This window comes from Schistocerca serialis, chromosome 7, assembly GCF_023864345.2.
Source record: "Schistocerca serialis cubense isolate TAMUIC-IGC-003099 chromosome 7, iqSchSeri2.2, whole genome shotgun sequence".
Taxonomy (NCBI): domain Eukaryota; kingdom Metazoa; phylum Arthropoda; class Insecta; order Orthoptera; family Acrididae; genus Schistocerca; species Schistocerca serialis.
Genome location: NC_064644.1, coordinates 334,945,574 through 334,970,249, shown reverse-complemented (window position 1 = coordinate 334,970,249; position 24,676 = coordinate 334,945,574). Strand labels below are relative to the sequence as shown.

Genomic DNA, 24,676 nt, shown 5'->3' with positions numbered 1-24,676 from the left:
GGACTCACAGTGAAGAAGAACTCCAGAATTTCCTCTCCAACCTCAACTCCTTTGGTTCCATCAGATTCACCTGGTCCTACTCCAAATCCCATGCCACTTTCCTTGACGTTGACCTCCACCTGTCCAATGGCTAGCTTCACACGTCCGTCCACATCAAACCCACCAACAAGCAACAGTACCTCCATTATGACAGCTGCCACCCATTCCACATCAAACGGTCCCTTCCCTACAGCCTAGGTCTTCGTGGCAAACGAATCTGCTCCAGTCCGGAATCCCTGAACCATTACACCAACAACTTGACAACAGCTTTCGCATACCGCAACTACCCTCCCGACCTGGTACAGAAGCAAATAACCAGAGCCACTTCCTCATCCCCTCAAACCCAGAACCTCCCACAGAAGAACCCCAAAAGTGCCCCACTTGTGACAGGATACTTTCCGGTACTGGATCAGACTCTAAATGTGGCTCTCCAGCAGGGATACGACTTCCTCAAATCCTGCCCTGAAATGAGATCCATCCTTCATGAAATCCTCCCCACTCCACCAAGAGTGTCTTTCCGCCGTCCACCTAACCTTCGTAACCTCTTAGTTCATCCCTATGAAATCCCCAAACCACCTTCCCTACCCTCTGGCTCCTACCCTTGTAACCGCCCCCGGTGTAAAACCTGTCCCGTGCACCCTCCCACCACCACCTACTCCAGTCCTGTAACCCGGAAGGTGTACAAGTTCAAAGGCAGAGCCACGTGTGAAAGCACCCACGTTATTTACCAACTGACCTGCCTACACTGTGACGCATTCTATGTGGGAATGACCAGCAAGAAACTGTGCATTCGCATGAATGGACACAGGCAGACAGTGTTTGTTGGTAATGAGGATCACCCTGTGGCTAAACATGCCTTGGTGCACAGCCAGCACATCTTTGCACAGTGTTACACCGTCCTGGTTATCTGGATACTTCCCACTAACACCAACCTATCCGAACTCCGGAGATGGGAACTTGCTCTTCAATATATCCTCTCTTCCCGTTATCCACCAGGCCTCAATCTCCGCTAATTTCAAGTTGCCGCCACTCATACCTCACCTGTCATTCACCAACATCTTTGCCTCTGCACTTCCGCCTCGACTGACATCTCTGCCCAAACTCTTTGTCTTTAAATATGTCTGCTTGTGTCTGTATATGTGTGGATGGATATGTGTGTGTGTGCGCGATTGTATACCCGTCCTTTTTTCCCCCTAAGATAAGTCTTTCCGCTCCTGGGATTGGAATGACTCCTTACCCCCTCCCTTAAAACCCACATCCTTTCGTCTTTCCCTCTTCTTCCCTCTTTCCTGATGAGGCAACAGTTTGTTGCGAAAGCTTGAATTTTGTGTGTATGTTTGTGTTTGTTTGTGTGTCTATCGACGTGCCAGCGCTTTTGTTTGGTAAGTCACATCATCTTTGTTTTTAGATATATATTTGTCAGTACTTAGCCTTATAATCACTACAGCTGCAACTGCATGCTGCAAAATGTAAACACACTACTGAGATGTGAGGCTTGGACAAACAACATAAGCACTCTCACAAATAACAGATCACTCGCATCAAGAACACAGGAAGAAAGACTGAGATTAATGATAATCCACTAATTAGTTACTTTTACAGCAAATATTAACTTTAAAATAAATAGCTGAAGACTAAAACTTTATGAAATATTGACGAGCAATTTCATCAGCAGTCCAGCACATGTGATGTCACACCAAAGAGTGACTCTGGCTCTGTTTCCAAAACATGGTGTACGGATAGGTGTCAAACTTGAGTGACTGTAGGAGGATAAAAGATGCCTTAGATGAAATTTCTAGTTGGTGGAAACTAGCTCTAAATGTAGAAAAATGTAAGTTAATGTGGATGAGTAGGAAAACAAACCCCTGATATTAAGATACAGCATTAATAGTTCCCTGCTTGACACAGTTGCGTTGTGTAAATATCTGGGCAGAAGGGTTGCAGAGCAACGTGAAATGGAATGAGGAAGTGAGAATTGTGGTAGGGTAGGCAAATGGTCAGTTTCAGTTTATTGGAAGAAGTTTTGGGAAAGTGTGGTTTATGTGTAAAAGAGACAGCATATAGGACACTAGTGCAGCCTATTCTTAAATACTGCTAGAGTGTTTGGGACCCACATCAGGTCAAATTAAAGAAAGACATTGAAGCATTTCAGAGTTGTGCTGCTAGATTTGTTAAAAGTAGGTTCGAACAACAGAAAAGTAAAGAAGTATTACGGAGATGTTTAGGAAACTCAAATGGAAATCCCAGGAGGGGAGACACTCTTTTCAAGAAACACTGTATTGAAAGTTAGGAGAACTGGTATTTGAAGCTGACTGCAAAACGATTCTATTGCACCCAACATATGCCTCACTTAAGGATCACAAAGGTAAGACAGGAAAAATTAGGGCTCTCATAGAGGGATACAGTCATTTTCCCCCTTGCTCTATTTATGAGTGGTACACGAAAGGAAGTTACTGGTAGTGGGACACACCTTATGGTGACTTCCTTAGGGTGGCTTATGGAGTATGTATGCAGACGGAGGTATAGAACAGTGTTGTCAGTTTTTATTTATGCCCTTTAGCCATTCTCACATATTTCTTCCCAACTGAGTGCATTTTCAATGGAAGTAAGAAGTCAAAAGACACCAGTTTCATTCAGACTATTAATGTTTCTGGTTTCATATCCTAGTATTGGTTGTGATGCTAGTTCTCCCTCATGTTACTAAACTTTCACAACTGTTTCTCAGTCTAACTGTGAATTGCTAGAAAGTGATGTAGGTGACCTACAATACAACTGGCCATTTCTTTCCACTTGACCGAGTGAGGTGGCGCAGTGGTTAGCTCACTAGTCTCGCATTTGGGAGGACAATGGTTCAATCCCGTGTCTGGTCATCCTGATTTAGGTTTTCCATGATTTCCCTAAATCGCCTCAGGCAAATGCCAGGATGGTTCTTCTGAAAGGGCACGGCTGACTTCCTTCCCCATCCTTCCCTATCCAATGAGACCGATGACCTTGCAGTTTGGTCTCTTCACCTCAAATCAACCCAACCCTTCCCACTTGAGACTGCAAAAATTTACCCTACCCTGGATCAGCTTAGTGAATAAACACTTAGAATGCCTTCCTACCTGTTCTGTGGCTTGCTCTTGCTGATGTAGTTGCTTGAAACAGTTCTTGTAGCTCATTGGATTCATACCGAGGTGTAAACAGCCAGCCCTGTGGCTATAACTGGAAATGCATGTGATTGATCTGTGTTAAATAAATTCTGGGATCCCATTATATAAACTTAAATACGGAAAAATAGAGAACATTGGCGATACAGAGAACAGGTATTGATTGTGTCCTAATGCCAACTGAAGAGATTGGCATGCAACAGAAATCTTTAACTATTGAGAATGAATAATTTGCAAGTTGTTTGCAGAATAATAATCATACATACATTTCCTGATACAAATAATTTACTGTGTATTGGGACTGTAGTAGCAAAGCTTCAGTGACACGTAGACTCTCCCTAACGTGTAATATGCCATAAGTGGACACTAACAATATTTGATAAAGAAATTTCTTAGATTTGTGCCAAATTATTTGTGGACCCCGTCATTCAGACTTGTCAATTTGGACCCACCCTCATGGCTTACTCGTAGTTCCTGACACCACTGGCATACTTCAGTACCATATGGTGTGGTCAGATTTGTTACCTGTGTTTTGAAGATGGGAGCTGCTTCTTAGCTGTAGCTGTAGCCTTTCACATTGCTTCCCCAGAAAGAGATTTATTCCTGTTAACTGCAGTGGCCCAATATAATGTTAAAATCAGCAAATAAAATGTTGACCAAAATAAGAGGAACGTCACAGTGACAAGTTAATGTTCTCCAAATTTTCCACATCCTCACATTCTTTGATTGCACTGATCTAGTCAGATCTTTTATGCACTCATTACTTCAATCCTGAACATCAGCAGGATTTGTCACGCTTTCTCTTTCAATAAATTTTTTCCTATAGCGATGTTTGTTCTCATTCCTTGGAACTATATTTTTAGGATGATTGCACATCTTCACAGAAGTGTAATTATTTTTCAGTGTAAAATGTGTAGTAGACAATATCAAACCATATTTCTTTGCTATGCTGGGAGTTTAATTTTGTGAGTAATCCCCAAGCTTCTGTTGAACAGTAAGTTTTCTTCGTTTATTAACGACAATCAGGATTTCGCAGTTCAGCACTTCGATAGACAACTGAAGGTGGAAATGTTTGATTTTTAATGTCAAAATATTTTCTATGGCTGCCAAGATTTTGTTTACAATGTCTAGTGCACTACACATTTCTGAAAATACTTCTCTTTTTCAAGCGATTTTATTTTTTGTTTTATGTTTGTTACATTATGTTGTGGTTTGTTAAAAGTGATGTCTGCTGTGTGCAAGCTGTTTCATTATTCTGGAAACTATATTGTGGTGCACATGGTGCACATACATGAAAATTTATGATGACAATGCATCATACCTTTCAGCTACTGGTTTGTTTGAATGAACTTTTACTTCACAGTACCTGTAGAACTATTTCTTTTACAGTGAAAGTTCCAGAATAATGCATTGTTTTGTTTCCCACACAGAATGTGTCACATTTACTTGATTTCCTGAGTGTGTCATGTGCAAGATAAATAAAATAAAAATCTTGTCTCACTGCACTAGTTCTTCTTTTTTCCAAAATGCAATGGTTCTAAGGGAACTTCGTGGTCATTCTTTGTTTCACTAGGAACCATCTGAAAATGATTTGTTAAATAAACCAAAATTGGCACTAACCAGAGACTTATACTTCTGATCCTGACAGTTAATAAATATTGTGTTGAAACTGTTTGATCTTTTTTTAAAAAGAATATTTTTACTTTAGTCCAGAGACGAGATAGGTAACATACGATGACATTATGTTGAAGCCTACATCTCATTCAGCAGACTTATGGGTATTGATTGCAGTCAGATTGATGAGCAAAGGTTAATTTTTATTTGTTGTAGTGTCTCCAGTGAAGGTTTTTTGTTATAAAGGTGAAGTATTGTGCTGTGTTTGATTGCACAGAAAAAACTTTTATTTTTTATTTTTATTAATGTATAAATACTGCAAGTGACAGGATGCAGAATATTTTAAGATCTGTAGATAGGACAGGAAACTTTACTGCACCCCCCCCCCCCCTGCAGTACATCTGTATTGTTGCATAAGCAGTTTACAGTAAACGCGTCTTTCTCTGTAATAGTAAAGTACAATCTGTTTCCTGGGGCTTCTTCATGTGAGCAACACTGAGCAGCAGAACATCTAAAAACAGGAGGATTTCTTGAATCAGATTACGGTTAAAGATAAATTAAAGAAAAACAATATTTATGAAGTTGTAAGTTTCTTGAATGCACCAATCCCCATCCTTACACTGGCTGCACCTAACTTTTGCGCGTGGTAGACATTAATATGTAGTCAGTCAGCTTCTTGCCCATGCATTTTTCATTAACATTATACAGTTTTCTCTCAAATTTGTTCATTGTGATTATAAATGAGTCAGAGTAAGTCCTGTACTTTGGAAATGAGTGGCAGAAGCAGCTTCAGAAATCTCGCATTACTCGTACTTTCCTGGGCATTGCCCCAATGAAGGTGGGTTGTTATTGCCTTCGTCCAATCTATTATGAAATCCTGGTTGTGTTTCTGTGTCATGTGGATGACTATGATGAGTACATGTGCAGTGTAGTAATATATAAATGTTGTTTTGTGTAGACTGGAGGAAAAAACAGAGTGCAGGGATGTAGCCTACATGTCTCAAAATAGCACCAAAGGTGTCTCTAAGCTAACACCAGCCACACATGCCAATAAAAGATGACAGTCACTAGTTCTTGAAACTGGAAGTTCCTTTATCTGTCCAAGGGGAGTGGGGGGGGGGGGAGGGGGGGGCGAGCTCTAAACTTTATTAGAGTATTGTAAACTGTGACTGAGTAATTTATATAAATTTTCAAATGCTTCTTATCAGGATAAATAATAGTGTAGTGTGTTCCTTGTGTGGATGGGATAGTATTGAGTGATATCTGTTGCTGTAAAAGCGTTTATAGTTGTTTGATGTCTGTTTATGTATACAATGGTAAGCCTCTGCTTTTGTCAAAGGAGTTTACATGGGAAATTAATCATGTGTATGTGTTCTCTCTCTTACAGATGGATGTGATTGTGGCAGATTTAGATGGAGGCTCTATTTTGGTACCTGATGGTGTTTCATTGCCATTGTTACCAGAGCCACTACTGAGCCAGACAACTGAAGCGCTGGGACTCATTTTGCAGCCAGAACTATCAGCAGCTGACCTTGCCTTCCCACCACCCTCCCCCCGTACTCCTGCCCCTCCAGCATTGCTTGACAAACAACTCCGTGCCGTGTTCATGCGTACTTTTGCGGCCTTACTACAAGGTTATCGTAGCTGCCTCACCATCATACGCATTCATCCGAAACCTGTTATAACATTCCATAAGGTAAATGAAGTAGAATTCTTCTGCATTAATGTTATATTAAGATGACTTTAGTACACTAATGTAGATTTTTTGGTGATATTAGAAGTTCAAGAACCTGCCAGTCACTTCAGATTCATAGAGTTGTCAAACAATGAAAAATTGTATTTTAAAAACTAGCTGTTACCCCCCAACTGTGCTCACTTATCAGTAGTTCTGTTGATGAATGATGGTGAGGAAGTGAGTTACTGTACGTGCAATAACAAAAGCTGCCCTCGTGTGTGTGCCCTTTTGGGTAAGCGTAGCTCGTGATGTGTGGCCTGCTCTCCCATCTCCTGAGGTGTCCCAGTGCAAGATGGACATGTGTAGCATTGCTACTGGGCAGTGCATACAGAGGGGCATGGGCAGTAGCATGCATCTAAGCATTGTGCGATTGAAGTATCCTCGTACACTAGATATGTGCCCACTGCTTCACTCAGGTCGACTGTGGCCTCCACAGATTTTTGTTTTTGTTTTTCTTTGATGGAATTTGTATGTAGTTATGCCCACTGCTCACATGTAAATCTACGCACTATAAAAGAGTTAGTGACCCTTTACATAGCTGCCAGTCTTAGCACAATTAAAGTGTTTGAACGGATTTAATTTAATTTAATATAGCAAGTTAAAAAAGGAAAGAGAGAAATCAGATAAGTTGTTCTGTAGTTATTAGTGCCGCTCTTACACCCAGTACTGAATTATATCATCTTAAATGTATATTCTTGTACATTCTTTTATCAGTAATGATAAGTTTGCATAGCAATTACAACAAAAATAGTTTTATAAACATATATTAGGTGTACTGAAAAATGAGTGTATTAAAGCTCTTTCACTTTTTCTATGCAGTTCTGGCAAAGCCAGTTTGTCATGGTGATGGTTAAATAGCTTTCTTTGGTTTAGTTCACAAATTGCAACAATTAAACTTTTCACACTATTTTAGGCCACAGAGGCATGGTCTTTTCCGAATGTACAATGTCTGATCAAAAAATTCTGGAACTTTGTCTAAAAAATTTTCTACCTTTAGTTTTTATGGTGCATGGTCTCCTTCAAAATACTCCCCTCCAAAATTTATACACTAGTCCCAACACCGTTTCCACATCCGGAAGCAGTCTTGGTACGTTTCTTGCTGGATCACACGAAGTTCTGCCTGTGAATATTCTTTTATCCCATCTATTGTTGTAAATCGTCGTCCGTTCAACAAAGTTTTCAATTTTGGAAATGAAAGACAAGTCTGCAGGAGGCTGGTCTGGAGAGTATGGAGGATGAGGCAGCCCAGTGATTTAGTTTTTTGTGTGTTAGTCACTCACTGACAAGGATGGATGTGTGATTGCATTATCATGCTGCAAGAGCCATGAATTCTCACACCACAATTCAGGCTGTTTCCTTCTCATATTTTCTCTCAGGCACCACAACACATCCTGATACTACCATCGATTAACAGTACGTCCCTGTGGCATGAATGTATGATGAACTAATTCCTCCAAGTCAAAGAAAAGTATGAGCATGACTTTGACATTTCACCTGTCCTGGTGAACTTTTTTTGTTCTTGAAGAACCTTTCCTGACCCATTGTGAAGACTGAACCTTGGTCTCAATATCATAACCTTAGACCCACGTCTCATCACCAGTTATGATTCTCTTAAGAAACATCTTGTTCTCATTTGTGCTATCCAGAAGCATCTTCACAGATGGTGAGGCGAAGGTCTTTCTGGTCTTGACTCATGAACTGTGGGATGAACTTGGCTGTAACACAATGCATTCTGAGATGCTGTGTTAGGATTAATGAAATTATCCAACTGAAATTTTACATTCTTGTGCAATCTCTCGGACAGTCAGTCTTCGATTGACAGGCTCAATTTCATTGACGTTCCTGCATGAATGTTGTCAGTAGACATCAAAGGGCGTCCTGAACGAGGGTCATCTTCAACTTTTGTCTGGCCATTTTTAAACTGTGTAAACCACTCGTAACACAGAGTGTGGCTTAAGTGCTCATCACCATAGTCTTCCCGCATCATTTGGTGTGTCTTTTTAAACGTTTTCTTGAGTTTTATGCAAAATTTAATGCAGATGCGTTGCTCCTTTAACTCTGTCATTTCGAAATTTGTAGTCTGTGCGACACCATGTTCTACTCAGTGCAGCAGTGAACAATAACTAACAAACATACAACAATGAAATTTCTGGCAATTACAGATTAAACACAGGTGTGTGCAGGGATGCCAACCGCATTTCGCTCTCACTCCATTGGCATGAAATTACGAATTTTTCAAAATCTTTTGAACAGACTTCGTACTTCTGACCAAAACCTGATTCTGCTTTCATAATAAAATATTTTCATAACTTTTCGTCCCCTATTTCACTGCCTTATGCGTTGGATTTTCAAAAATGTTGAAACACGTATTTTTCTAGCTGAGAAGTCAAATATCAATTTTCATAGATGTAGTTTTAAAAATGCTTTGTAGTTCTTGAATAATGATTTATTATTTTTTAAAAAACTTTCTCACATGTTTCACCTCTTTAGGGGTTGAATTTCCAAAAATGGTGAGACAAGTATTTCTTATTTGTGATTGAGAAACGAAATACTGTACCAGTTTTCTCTGTTCTAGCTTCAAAGTTGCCGTAATAGTGACATATCTTTAAAAAACCTTTTCTTACCCTTCTTAAATGAAGCCGACAGTGTAAGATTAATCCACCCTCCAAATTTAAAGTTTCTGTCCATAGTGGTTTGGGCTGGGCAATGAGGTGTCCTTCAGTCAGGACATTTCCTTTCATATATAGAGATTATGTAACACACAGTGTGGAAGTATAGGAAAACACATTGAAGAGTGCATAAGCATTATATTCATTACTTCGAATCATATCATGTAGCATATATCAGCCAATAAAAGTGTTTTCATAAATACAATAAAGATCAAAAGTCAAATAGTAAATAGCTATTTCAAAGGGTAAATATCTTTTCCCTAATTAATGTAATTTTCTTCTAATCAATAAATGCCTTGTATTAAATGCTTTCTAAAGTTCCCCATGTTCTTCCTCAAGGTTCACGTTATTTCCATACCAAATTTCTTCAAAATTGATTGAGCAGGTTAGTTGTGAAAAGACAACAGACATAATTACTTTTGCATATTTAATAATAGTATGAATAAAACTTTCGGTTGTGACATATTTTTACTGTGACCAATTTTGATGAAATAAAGCCTGCCACAAGCTCTGCTTAACTTGGCTATGAAAACCACATGAAAATTCATCTAGTAGTTTTGGAGAAGCTTGTTCAGACAAGCAAACAGACAGGCATTACAGTTTTACAAATGTATTACTAGTTCAGGTAAGTAAAAACTTAATATATGTAGATAATTTCAAAGTAATGGAGCCCACTCCCCAAATAGCGGGAGTATGGATGGAGTTGATAACAGGCGCACAAAGGGAAAAGGAAACTACCTTTAGGAATGGATCATTTCTGGAGCTAGAGTACATGTGCGCCCCCCTCCCCCACCCTCTCTTCCCTCTCTCTCTCTCTCTCTCTCTCTCTCTCTCTACCTACCCACTTCACCCAACACAATCTCCACCCCCACTAGTCAGACTACAGTCCCTTTATTGTGTGTCCAGCCAGCACCGTGTAGGTGTGAAGGTGCAGGTGCATGTCTATTTTAGCTCGAAAAAGGATTTCTTCCAAAAGTGAGTAAGTTTTCCTTCTCTCCTGTTTGTACCTGTCAACGACACCGCACTTCCACAATGCGTTCACCTGGTCCTACTCCAAATCCCATGCCACTTTCCTTGACGTTGACCTCCATCTGTCCAATGGCCAGCTTCACACGTCCGTCCACATCAAACCCACCAACAAGCAACAGTACCTCCATTATGACAGCTGCCACCCATTCCATATCAAACGGTCTCTTTCCTACAGCCTAGGTCTTCGTGGCAAACGAATCTGCTCCAGTCCGGAATCCCTGAACCATTACACCAACAACCTGAAAACAGCTTTCGCATCCCGCAATTACCCTCCTGACGTGGTACAGAAGCAAATAACCAGAGCCACTTCCTCATCCCCTCAAACCCAGAACCTCCCACAGAAGAATCACAAAAGTGCCCCACTTGTGACAGGATACTTACCGAGACTGGATCAGACTCTGAATGTGGCTCTCCAGCAGGGATACAACTTCCTCAAATCCTGCCCTGAAATGAGATCCATCCTTCATGAAATCTCCTCCACTCCACCAAGAGTGTCTTTCCACCGTCAACCTAACCTTCGTAACCTCTTAGTTCATCCCTATGAAATCCCCAAACACCTCTGGCTCCCACCCTTGTAACCGCCCCCGGTGTAAAACCTGTCCCATGCACCCTCCCACCACCACCTACTCCAGTCCTGTAACCCGGAAGGTGTACACGATCAAAGGCAGAGCCACGTGTGAAAGCACCCACGTGATTTACCAACTGATCTGCCTACACTGTGAAGCTTTCTATGTGGGAATGACCATCAAGAAACTGTCCATTCGCATGAATGGACACAGGCAGACAGTGTTTGTTGGTAATGAGGATCACCCTGTGGCTAAACATGCCTTGGTGCACGGCCAGCACATCTTGGCACAGTGTTACACCGTCCTGGTTATCTGGATACTTCCCACTAACACCAACCTATCCGAACTCCGGAGATGGGAACTTGCTCTTCAATATATCCTCTCATCTCATTATCCGCCGGGCCTCAACCTCCACTAATTTCAAGTTGCCGCCGCTCATACCTCACCTGTCTTTCAACAACATCTTTGCCTCTGTACTTCTGCCTCGACTGACATCTCTGCCCAAACTCTTTGCGCGCGCGCGCGCGCGCGCGCGCTTGCGCGCGAGAGTGTATACCTGTCCTTTTTTTCCCCCTAAGGTAAGTCTTTCCGCTCCCGGGATTGGAATGACTCCTTACCCTCTCCCTTAAAACCCACATCCTTTCGTCTTTCCCTCTCCTTCCCTCTTTCCTGATGAAGCAACCGTTGGTTGCGAAAGCTTGAATTTTGTGTGTATGTATGTGTTTGTTTGTGTGTCTATCAACCTGCCAGCACTTTCGTTTGGTAAGTCACATCATCTTTGTTTTTAGATATATTTTTTCCCACGTGCAATGTTACCCATGTAAGTGTTTGCTGCTTAATATATTTTGAAAGCAGCTAATTTAGTATTCCCTTTGACACTGGTGACTAATTATAGAAGTAAATAAAGTTTGGAAAGTTCCTTCTCTTACTGCTCTTTACCATAAATTTTAGTATGGTGGTATCTACGAGGGTCATTTTTGAAGCGCATCGCATCTACGTGTCCTGTCACATGACGGTCTGTTCACTGTCGTCCACTCTTGGCCCGGCTCCCACTACCCCACCATGATGTTCAGCTTCTCTGCTGGGGTTGATTGTATGGTTGTATTGCTTTGTTTGTCTCCATGTCAATCATTAATCCCACCAGTTGTGAAGTGCGCTTGTTATTCGGTTCTTAAATGCAAAACAAGTTCGCCCTGCTGAAATTCACTGGCAGCTTGTTGAAGTTTGTGGTGCAGGTTTAATGAATGATGGAAATATGCATAAATGGTGTAGGCTGTTTAATGAAGGAAGGACAAATGTTCATGATGGTGAATGTTCTGGGCAGCCTAGTGTCATGAATGAAGACTTGACACACAAAAGTTGAGGAGGCAGTTCGCCAAGACAGGCATTTCACTATTGATGATCTGTATCAGAAATTTCCGCAAGTTTCGAGATCAGTAGTTTTTCACATTGTTACTGACGAACTTCGCAACAAAAAATTTGTGCAAGACAGTTGCCAAATATGTTAACAGGACACAAAACAAAGTGAATGGCACCTTCTTTTTGGAACACTATCACAAGGATGGGGATGAGTTCTTGAGTCACATTGTAACCGTGTGAAATGTGGATTGTGGACTACACTTCAGAGAATAAACATCAATCCAATGAGTGGCATCATTCAAACTCCCCGACGAAACCACAAAAATTCAAACAAGACTTTCAACACGGAAAATCATGGCCATGGTTTTTTGGGACTGGAAAGGCATTATTCTTTTAGACTTTTTGCCAAGAGGATTGACAATAAATGCTGAGACGTACTGTGAACCATTATTAAAGCTTAGGCGCCTATCGAAATCGCCAGTGGGGACTGCTTTCTAGCAGCGTCGTTCTGCTTCACAACAATGCTCCACCTCACATTGCAGCAAGAACAAAGACACAACTGGACAAGTTTCATTGGGAATTACTAGATCATCCATCACACAGCCCTGACTTAGCACCGTCAGACTTCCATCTGTTTCCGAAACTGAAGTAATTTCTTGGTGAAAAGTGCTTAGAAAATGATGAGATGTTGAAAGAAACTGTTACTAACTGGTTTAACAGTCAGGTGGCAGAGTTCTTTGATGCTGGGATCCAAAAGCTGGTCTGACGACTTGACAAATGTTTAAACATTCATGGTGACTATGTTGAAAAGTTAAAAAAAAGTGCATATTGTTGTTTGTGAAACAATTTACATTTATAAATAAAGTTTTTCCTACCCCATTACAAATCGGTTCTTTCTTTAAAGATGACACTCGTAGCATAACAACACTTTCTGCCTTTTTATTGCCGACCGGAGTGGCCGAGTGGTTCTAGGCGCTAGAGTCTGGAACCGTGCGACCGCTACGGTCGTAGGTTCGAATCCTGCCTCGGGCATAGATGTGTGTGATGTCCTTAGGTTAGTTAGGTTTAAGTAGTTCTAAGTTCTAGGGGACTGATGATCTCAGATGTTAATTTCCGTAGTGTTCTGAGCCATTTGAACCATTTTCCTTTGTATGAGCAGTCAGTCACAAATTATTTCACCATATTGATATTGCAACATATTAGGAGACACAGTTCGTTGAAACCAGATAAAAACACCAAAGAGATTCTTCAACTTTTATAGTCCTGTCTTCCTCAGTTGCGTGTAATATTATGGTATATTGATAATTTTTACTTATGGATGATTTTTTTTTTTTTTTTTTTTTTTTTTTTTTTTTTTTTTTTTTTTTTTTTTTTTTTTTTTTGACAGTCGGTAACAGAAACCAAAACATTGCTTTAAAACAAGTGTTCAGTGCATAGTGCTGTGGAATGTGGAAAAAACAGCAAATTGGCGTTCATAAGAACAACAACACCAAAAACGCAACAGGAGTGTAATATGTAAGAAATTGTCCATGCAACCTGCCACTGATGATGCCTTGCAGAAAATAAAGGCGAAATGCGTATGGCATTAAAATTGTGTTTTATTCAGTTGCTGTCAGTCGGTCCATAAGTAAAAATTATCAATATACCATAACCAAAGAGATTGTCAGGGTCAAGTGAAATATTTACAAAGGTGCAGTTCAAGTGCATGAAAAACAGTGATTTCATTTTTATGAGAAATGCTCTTGAAACTAGCAAGATTCAAAGTGTGAAATAGTTTATGTGAAATTAATTGTTACAGGTAAGAATATTTGCATTTTATGTGCTGGTTTTTATACAATACTTATCACTTCAGAAGTGGCCTCAAGAGTGGTACCATAAATTTCCTGGACATCCAGCAGTAAAAGGAAACAACTGACATTGGCTACCAAGTAATCTGGGGTATATTTTTGGAACCAAATGTTTAGAGTAGTGCAAAGTAATTAAAGTACATTATAGGAAAATTGTCAGCTTAAAATTAAGCAACATGTTTGATTATTAGTGAAAAGTTAAAACTGTGGGCTCTGTTGAAACGTGAATCATGCCTTTTATGAACAGTGTTTGGCAGCCACCAAATAACACCTCGCAGAGGCAAGGACAGGCCCACTTTTATCAAAGTCAACAGAAGTTCTCCCATAACACTGTCGGACATCAGCAAGTTCACTAAACATTGAGAAATCAATGATTTGCTCATTGCCTTGAAACATGTCATACAATAGGTGCCTCCCAAGAGGCAGGCGATTGTATACAATATCATCTCATTAACTTTCCAGCAAGTGTCAGAGAAGTATAATCTGCTGGAAAGTGTGTTCACACACAGTAAGAAACCTGAGAACCCTGAATAAATGCTATGCAAAGTACAGTTGCCATGACAGAGATTTGAAGAATGGTGGAGGAACTGCAGTTGCATTTAGTTTGCATTCAAATTCTGTATATCAGAATTGTAAATATGTGGGATCACTTCCACAATTACCTGTAGTAATGACAGGACCCAAACCAGTGGCTGCCATTGTTGTTTTGAAAAGGAAATAACAATCTCAAAAGCAAGTAAATACGGTATGAGCACACAGTAATTGTAGATATAGGCTGCAATTTTCACTGCATGCTGACAAGCATCTATTTTCTGTTCAACCAGATGAGAGTTCCATGTTCAAACAGACTTAGAATTGCTGCAGCTGTTAATGGTACTAGATGCTGCATCTAAACTCTTGATGAAAATGCAGAAATCCAAGTTGTGACAAACGAAGGGCTGAATTAGAAGACTCGATACAAGAACTGACTTGCATGTACTGAGTAAACACAGCCCTGATCATATATATTTTGGAAGAGTGGGAGCCATAACATGCATAGATTTGACTCGGGTGAATATCATGATGCCTCAGTAACACTTTGTCATTACATGGCAATGCATGAATGATACTGTAAGCAATGTATAACCATTTTTGCCGGTCGACGGTCAGTCAACAAATTTGCAAAAATTGTAGCTCAGAAACCGAGTGAGGTAGGACTGTCATAAGACACTAGACTCATATTCAGAAGAATAGCAGCTCAAATCTGTGTCCAGTTATCCAGCTGCAGGTTTTTTGAGAGTTCCCTAAATCACTTCAGGTGGATGCTGCGATGGTTTTTTTGAAAGTGAATAACTAATTTCCTTTCCCACCTTTCCCCCAGCTGAATTTGAGCTCCATCTCTAATGATATTGTTGTTGTTGGGACATTAGACTCAAATCTTCCTTCCTTTGGTATCCTGAGAAGGGCGAATGCACAGTTGCTAATGTGATATTCCATATGTAGTAAAATTATTTTCATTGCTTACAGGCAGCTTTTTTAGGAGAAAGATGTTTGATGGATTGTGATTTCACAACTCGTGTGTTGGACTGCATGTTCTTCACTGGATTTGTGGCTGAACGTGGTCCACCTTGGAGGCCTTGCGATGTGTGGGATGAACTGTACAGCAGTCTTAGTGAATTATTTCGCCTGGAGGCTCAGGATCAACGCCTATTAATTGCCCATATTCAGGTTTGTAACAGTTGAAGAAATTATATTAAAGCAAATGAGAAGATAATCTTTAAATAAAGTATCATTTAATAATAGAAAGTATAACTTTTGTGCCATGTTACTAAATATACTTCGGTACATAACTTTTGAGCCATTCCATGTGTCAACAAGTCAATCACAAACTTTTCATGAGGTTTATCATCCAGTACTCTAACATCTCTTCCTCTAAATGGCATATGATTCATTCGCAGTTGAATGTGGAGAATAAAGGACAACCCGTGATTTTTTATTTTATTTTTATTTTTTTTACATTATAGTTAAATAAGAAAATTAATGGTTTCTTAGGGGACAAGAAAAATACAGAACATACATGAATGTATGGGCTGCAGAAATTCTGTGTATTAATTTGAATTATAGACCTCATTTTTTAAATAAAAATACGTGAAGAGTGAAATACTTGAGACATGCAGTAATTCAACTTAAAGCTTGAAATCTTACCTAGTTAAATATTGAAAACTCTTAATTAAGACCCTTCAAATATGTCTGCTTGTGTCTGTATGTGTGGATGGATATGTGCGTGTGTGCGAGTGTATACCTGTCCTTTTTTCCCCCTAAGGTAAGTCTTTCCGCTCCCGGGATTGGAATGACTCCTTACCCTCTCCCTCAAAACCCACTTCCTTTCGTCTTTTCGTCTTCCCCTCTCCTTCCCTCTTTCCCGATGAGGCAACAGTTTGTTGCGAAAGCTTGAATTTTGTGTGTATGTTTGTGTTTGTTTGTGTGTCTATCGACCTGCCAGCGCTTTTGTTCGGTAAGTCACCTCATCTTTGTTTTTATATATAATTTTTCCCACGTGGAATGTTTCCTTCCATTATATTAACAAAGGATGTGCTATTTTCGTCTGGTTTTTCGACATGGATTTAAAAAACATAACCGTAGTGTCTTCATTTTTAGTGCCACTCTCACAGAGGCTACAGAAGATGTTTTAACGGGGTACATTTGTGAAAGTAATGAAAATGTTGATTTTCAATTTATTTTTTAGTAGAACTTGGGGACAGGAAGTTCCCAAACATCAAAGATTCAATCGTGAAATTGCATTCTAAGTGCATGAAAAATAATTAAATGTGTGATGCGACCTTCCTGCTAAACCCACTTTCTGAATACTAGCTCGATGAATGACAATTCTGTGGATTACATTCAAAAGGGGAGGCTTGCAAATTGTAGCCTTCCAAGCCCACTTAAAGATTTCCAGCCGACCCTGAACATCTAAGAAAGTGTGTTCACAGCAAAATTCAGAATGAAAATGAGTCTTTGAATTCACTTATGTGGAAAGGATTCCCTAAAACCACATTTTCATCTGCTACAGTTGTCAGAATTAAAACTAATGATGCAGTTCTTGTATTTAATGATGGGGAGATAGGGAGGATGAAGGTATTAGAGAGAATGGGCTTTTGGTTTGGAAATTTCACTTAAGACATCCTGAGAAAAATTGATCTACATTTCCACTCTGCAGCTGAAAAGTCAGTTGAAGACCTGGTAAAGGAAAGAAGGCAGAAAACAAGAAACCAGAAGAGAAGTCTTGAAGGGAAAGAGGATCCCGAGTGCAAATCTGGGACCTCCTGAAGAGGTGACATAAGAGGAACATTAGGTTAAACTGTAAATTTTATTCCCTGAAAATTATTTTCTTTAAATTTTATGGTAAAATTTAATGAGTTACTACCTCTTAATCACGGGAGGTCCTTGCTGGTATTGGAGTCTTTCAACAGTGCAGGCTAAGAATGGTTTCCAATACTTTGTCTGACATTGTCTGGCAGCATCCGAAAACTGCTTCATTGGTGCACTTGGCAGTAAAGGGATGGCAAAATGGCTGGGTATAGAGTAGTAATAAACACACCTCGTACTGTGTGTGCACTGCACTCCACTGCACTATTTACACTACACGGCCCACAGTATTCCAAATGCTGTTACTTGGGGGGGGGGGGGGGGGGGGAGGGAGGAGGTAGGAGTTAGGAGGGAGGAGGGAGGGGAGAGATCTGGTGTGCGACACCAGATTTATTACTGCTGCTGGAGTCAAGGGAAACCCTTGTGGGAACATGGCTTGGGAAGGTGGAGTCGAAGATGTGGTAGCACTCCTCTCGTTAACCGAACCGTGACGGAACACTGACACTGGATGTGGGTGTAAAATCCAGCTGCCTGCGCATACTCAGACAAAGTGCGGCAGATGATGATGCGAGCCATGTGGTGTTGCATAGGATGGGTTCCCGGGCATACAGCCGAGAGGAATTGCCACATCGAAGCAGAAGATGATGATGCTCGGTGGTCTACATGGCATCTGGAAAGTGTGGCAGTCTTAAGTTCCACTTCTGGCAGAAGTGATTAGTGCGGGTGCTGGTGGGATGTGCTGGTACCTTGGCCAGCAGGCACTTTGCTTATTGCTGGTTTTTGGTCAGCGCAGCCTGTCACCTGGTGCTATACATGAAGACAAACTCAAGGAGTTGACCCAAGTTCAATCGGGCAGTTTCGACCTTGATGTAAGGCCATTATCAAGTGCATCTGAAACTTTTCTTGAGACGTAACATCAAATGATCTTTCATTGTTGCTTCTGTACAGCATAAGTTTCAGAAGCACTTGATAATGTCCAGATGTAAAGGCTGAAAACAGACGTGTGAGCTTAATAAAGTTCTAAAAGAAGCAACTGGAGCAGCTTTTCATTAAGTCAGTGCTTATCAGTTCTGCATCCTTCTCAGCTTCTGTTTCAGGTATATGTCTTCATCTGCAACAACTGATTTCTCAGAAAAATCAGTATACGCTTCTTAATGTGTGACATGTGTTTGAAGGGCTGAATCCTCAGTTGCAATACGATATTTGGTTGTTTCAAACTTACTGTTGTCGTAAAGCAGAAAAGACATTTTTGAATGTGAGGAAAGTGTCTGATATTAATCACAGTCTTACTGAGAGTCAGGTATTCAGAAAATACATCTTTATTAGGAACAAAAACATGGTTTTTGTGTGAATCTAAGTTTTTGCACATTGCTAAAAATCTTTATCACTGCCAATGTGCTATTTTTTTGGATTTCACCTGCTTCCACATTCTTTCTCTTATTGTACCTCTGGTAACATCCACTGCACTTATTCCTTGAGATGGGGAAAGAATAATCAGTCCGTATTGTTCAAAAGACCTTCTGTACTGAACACAAAGTAGATAAGGTGTACTTGTTTTTAAACTGGAAAGACAAGCAAACAAGTTGTCAACTTCTTGAGGCAGGGAAGCCTTAGCTTTAGTTTAGCCACAATTTTATGTAAAAAGATGCAGCAGAAATCTTTCCATGTATTAGATCTATCACTAATGATAGCAAAAGAAAATATTCTATCAGCACTCAAAACACATGTTGTAAAAACTGTTACTTTGCTTGTGTGACCAGTGAGCACTCTGAATTTTGTCTTGAATAATAAAAAGAAATTCGGCAAAGTGTATCTGTAGTTGTCTAGTTTCATGAGACCCATTTTGCCATTTGTCTCAAATTCAGCAGATTTACGGATGATAATATAAAGCATTTGATCTTAGATTAACACAGAAAATGATCTTAGATCAAGCTTTACTTGGAAATCCATGTTTTGTAAATGCTAATCCCAGATTATATTGCGGTGAAGTAGGATCAACTTGGACTGACAAAAATTTGAGGAGCAACGTGAGGTTAAGTCTAATCCTCAGTTTACAATGTAGAGACGTTACAAAACATTGGTTTTGCTTTGCACAAATACAAATTGAAATAATAAAGAAGTTGTTACTAACATGTAAATATGTAACTACGCCATGCCCACACTGCTGAAGCTAGAAATATCCCCCCCCCCGGGGATCTATAAGGTTAGGTTAAGTGGCTTGTCACTATGTATGTAATGAATGCAGATATTAATTTATCTCATAAAAATTCATGGAGGCATATCACAATTTACACGATTAATTTTGAGGAATTGTATAGACAATCGGCAACAGAGCAAGAAAGGAAAATTCAAAATATTTGTCGTGAATGATTACATATGTTGATACTGACAACAGCCAATAATAATTAAATGTCTCTTATAAATGTACTCTCATGGCTCTAGTAGCAGTAACTATACAGTGGCTATTAATTTTTGAACTATCGAACACATGACTAAACTGTTATGGCAACTACATGGACACTGATGAACAGAGGAGAAAGAAGCAAGTATATGTAAGTTATTTAGCATGTTGATAATTATCAAGCACCCTTTGTACAACTGTTTCAGTGGCTCAGAGCTTGTTTTTTGATCTCTCATATAAAGGAACTCTGGCTGCAATCCAGGTCAACACTAGGAACTTTTTTTCAATTTGATGCTACTTTCTCTGCTGTATGATAATTGTAATAACACTAAGTTGTGAAGCCACATTATTCTTTCTGTTTTTTCGAGTGTTTTGGGCCACTGTGGTGGGCAGTATTCTGTGTGTAAGAAACTTGCATGATGTGAATTATGGTGTATTGTTTTGTTTCATTTAGTTTACTTCGCAGATATCTGAGTATTCCAATGTGTCTGCTGAGGACGGTAAAGGGCGAACTCATTCTCTAAATTAAGTGATAAATCATTAAAGCTTGGGGGCGAGGAGAGGAACTGCGCAGCTGTTAGAATTAAGGTTGAGGGAGTATGAATATGTTGTATGTTTGCTTAAATATTTAGAAAACCTTGTCATAGCAACAATTAATTTCTTCACTACAGCATTCTTCTTAGTTGAATTGTCTGGAAATAGGATTATTTTTTTCTCACTGCCTTTTCTAAAATATGCTGAGATTTATATGAACCTAAATAAGAAATTTCTGTTGACTTGAGTGATCTGGCTTCATTTTCTTGATATTACTTGTTCCCAATCCTTTCTTCCTTTCTTTTCAATCTGTAAGTTTGCTAAGTTCTTCTCTCTCTTTCTTCTGAAATCTTGTAATCTTTCCTTGTATTTTACTCTACATTCAGCTAATTTTAAAGGACATGCTCTTGATTTCACAAAATCTCTCTTTTTATTTCTTTGATCCATTATGTAACAAAAAGTTGGTATTCATAAAGTATAATAGTTCACTAACCTTCTTTTGATATTACTACTTAATCAGTATTTTTAGTTTCCTGTGGGATGTACAACTGCCAATAATTTAAACTTAAAATAAAAACCTCTAGTACTAGCTCAGATAATCACAGAGTAAGTGGTGTAGTGGTCAGTAAGACAAATGATTATGCAAATTGGGCATGTAATGTGAAGACAAAAATTCCTTGGATTAACAAGTGCAACTGTAACATCTGCTGTATAGCTCTCAAAAAAATTGAAATCATCTGCATTTACTGTCCCAAAACACGAAAATATGGATATTACAGAAAGACCTTGGAGGAAAACAAAGACAAAATTCAGTAAATTATATTTTGCCTCTCAGGCTGACTTATTCCGGAATGGCTTGAGGTGTAATGTTTAATATAATTTAGCTCTTCTTTATCTTTTATTTTAGACCATTGCGGCATTTGCTCCTTGTCAGACTGCAGATCCTCTGTTCTTGCTTTGCTGTTGGTAATTGTCACACCACTTTTGTAATCTGTAACAAATAATTTTAGTAGCATTACAAATGTGGGTATTCTCTACGTGAATCGTACATTAACTTCTTTGCAATTACATCTTATTGATACATTGAATAATGTACAAATTCTGAATTGGATTAAAAAGGAGAATAACTAAGATTATTAGCGATCCGTTATGTACTTATTTACGTATGCGAGCTGATATTTTCTCTCACGAGGTTGCTGTGACCACAATCCCTTTTAAAGACACACCTTGTCCTTCAGTAGAGCTCACCACATCCAGATAAAAGTAACAGTATGTGCAGTAGGTACATTTTTCATGCAACATCTTACTTCATAGTTCTCAGTTGCAAGTATCATTTGTTGCTAAGAAGATGTAGGGATAAAAATCGCTCATTGGGAGTGGTATGTATCGCCACAGGCTCTATATGATTTACTTGTCTTATTACACTACAAAAGTAAGATTTTTGAATCTACTTGGTCCTTTTAAAATTTACTCCTCAGAGGTGATTGTTTCTTCTTAAAGCACATGTACATTAAGCAGAGAAAGGATAACCCCTGCAGCTGTTGAAAGACTAACTTAGGTCTTGGTTTCATTAGGAGGCATGTTAAACTTGTGTTGCTGCACTATATATCTAGATCTAGTAAAACTGGAGTGAAATATTAAATACTAACCTGAAATAATGACATACTAACCTGAAATAATGACATTGTCTTTAATTCACCTGTTTTTCTTTTTCTCTGCAATTAATCATTTAAATATTGTGCTCACAGTGCTACTTTTTATTGTATTCTGTGCTTCACAGAACTGTAGGGTATGCTAACTCTCTTTTCAGGATTTAGCTCAGCAGCTATTCAATAATGAAAACCCAAATCCACAGCCATATGTGCAGAAGATTCTTAAACCACCAGAAGGAGCTTTTGCCAGAATTCATCAACCGCCATTGCCTGCCATTGATGCTTCTCAAGTTCAGGCAATAATTGAGGAGGGTCTTGCAAAGAATAACTTGAAGGCCAGGTAGGTATTTATGTATGTTGTATACAGAATGGTTATTCCAATTAACGGGCTCATTTCAAGAGACTAACTACTTATTCACTGGTGATTCTGCATTTTTGTTTGTTTTTGCTAGCCATGGAAGTGGGGCAGATTTGTCATGGTAAGACTAACACATTAACCGTTACTAGATCATGTCTATATTCCATTTATGGAACGCCATTTTCATTATTTTCTTGTTAAGGTTATCTTCCTTGAGGCCAGTGCAGCCACGAATCGTTCCAATGGGGCCGCACATATCAAACATCCATGATGCACGTCACATTGTTGGTAACTCTGCAAGGAGACTGGAGGTAAGGCGGGTGCTGTGAGAATTTTTTTACACAGGCACTTTGGTTATTATTGCTAAATATCACATTTATTTGTAGTTACTAAAATCATTCATTATGTCTAATTTAGTACAAAATTTCGATTGCTGGGAACTAATTGCCAAATGGACTAATCTGAGCATTTAATGAGAAGAGTGAATACTTTTTTTGTATTGTAGGATTTAATGAATAAAATTTCTTGCATCTTGTGTTTGTAACATTTCCTCTAGAGGAGGAAGAGAGAATTTTTCAAGTTACTGGAGACAAAAATGCTTGGATTTAGCTTGTATTTTTTGATTTTCATAAAGCAAAATTGTACAATACTTTGTGTGTTCAGAAAACTGCCTTCTAGATGTGTAATTCGTAGTGAGGGTAGAATGATTTTTGCAACACAGTTACAACATGACTGTTGTGTTCAGTAAAATATGATGTAGATCTGTCCAGTTTTGTATTCCTATAGTGTAAATCATTAACAATTTTCGTGTTACAAATACAGAAAAATTGTGTTACACAAAAACAGAAAATGCCTTGTATGCATATGTTTAACCATTTTAGAATGAGCTATGTTATTTATCATAGTTGGTGAGATCTGATAGGAGATGTTTACAAATTGTGATAGAACAAATAATAAAAAAAAAAGATTTTATTTGTTAAAAGCATAATGTTCTTGTTTACAGGTTTTGCGCAACTGTATAAACTGCATATTTGAGAACAAGATATCTGATGCCCGTAAGACATTCCCAGCTGTTTTGAGGGCACTAAAATCCAAAGCTGCTCGTTTGGCATTGTGCACTGAATTGGCCCAACATGTGATGGGAAATAAAGCAATGCTTGAGCATCAGCAATTTGATTTAGTTGTTCGCCTGATGAATTGTGCATTGCAGGTATGCTTGGAACATGTATATTTTATCCATAATGTATGAATAAACCACTGAAACTGTAAAATGGAAAAGAACAAAATGAAACATAATTAGGCACTACATTACCAGTTGTTGTTGTTGTTGTTGTTGTTGTTGTTGTCTTCAGTCCTGAGACTGGTTTGATGCAGCTCTCCATGCTACTCTATCCTGTGCAAGCTTCTTCATCTCCCAGTACCTACTGCAACCTACATCCTTCTGAATCTGCTTAGCGTATTCATCTCTTGGTCTCCCTCTACAATTTTTACCCTCCACGCTGCCCTCCAGTACTAAATTGGTGATCCCTTTATGCCCTTCTTCTTGTCAAGTTGTGCTACAAACTTCTCTTCTCCCTAATCCTATTCAATACCTCCTTATTAGTTATATAATCTACCCATCTAAACTTCAGCACTCTTCTGTAGCACCACATTTCGAAAGCTTCTATTCTCTTCTTGTCCAAACTAGTTATCGTCCATGTTTCACTTCCATACATGGCTACACTCCATACAAATACTTTCAGAAATGACTTCCTGACACTTAAATCAATACTCGATGTTAACAAATTTCTCTTCTTCAGAAACGCTCTCCTTGCCATTGCCAGTCTACATTTTATATCCTCTCTACTTCGACTATCATGTTATTTTGCTCCCCAAATAGCAAAACTCCTTTACTACTTTATGTGTCTCATTTCCTAATCTGATTCCCTCAGCATCACCCGACTTAATTCAACTACATTCCGTTATCCTCGTTTTGCTTTTGTTGATGTTCATCGTACATCCTCCTTTCAAGACACTATCCATTCCGTTCAACTGCTCTTCTAAGTCCTTTGCTGTCTCTGACAGAATTACAATGTCATCGGCGAACCTCAAAGTTTTTATTTCTTCTCCATGGATTTTAATACCTACTCCGATTTTTTCTTTTGTTTCCTTCACTGCTTGCTCAATATACAGATTGACTAACATCGAGGAGAGGCTACAACCTGTCTCACTCCCTTCCCAACCACTGCTTCCCTTTCATGTCCCTCAACTTATATAACTGCCATCTGCTTTCTGTACAAACTGTAAATAACCTTTCGCTCCCTGTATTTTACCCCTGCCACCTTCAGAATTTGAAAGAGAGTATTCCAGTCAACATTGTCAAAAGCTTTCTCTAAGTCT

At 39.1% G+C, this 24,676-nt stretch overlaps 1 protein-coding gene across 2 annotated transcripts in view; it reads left to right on the top strand.

Moving 5' to 3' along the window:
* Positions 1–24,676, top strand: part of LOC126412073 (myotubularin-related protein 13) — a 251,951-nt gene that overhangs the window by 71,679 nt on the left and 155,596 nt on the right. The window contains exons 7-12 of one of the 2 annotated variants that reach the window (XM_050081472.1): positions 6,190–6,498; positions 15,514–15,714; positions 22,098–22,279; positions 22,392–22,418; positions 22,500–22,608; positions 23,301–23,507. In XM_050081472.1, coding sequence (XP_049937429.1) covers positions 6,190–6,498; positions 15,514–15,714; positions 22,098–22,279; positions 22,392–22,418; positions 22,500–22,608; positions 23,301–23,507 — 1,035 coding nt within the window. The remainder of the gene's footprint in view (positions 1–6,189; positions 6,499–15,513; positions 15,715–22,097; positions 22,280–22,391; positions 22,419–22,499; positions 22,609–23,300; positions 23,508–24,676) is intronic. The other variant, XM_050081473.1, reaches the window with a different exon arrangement.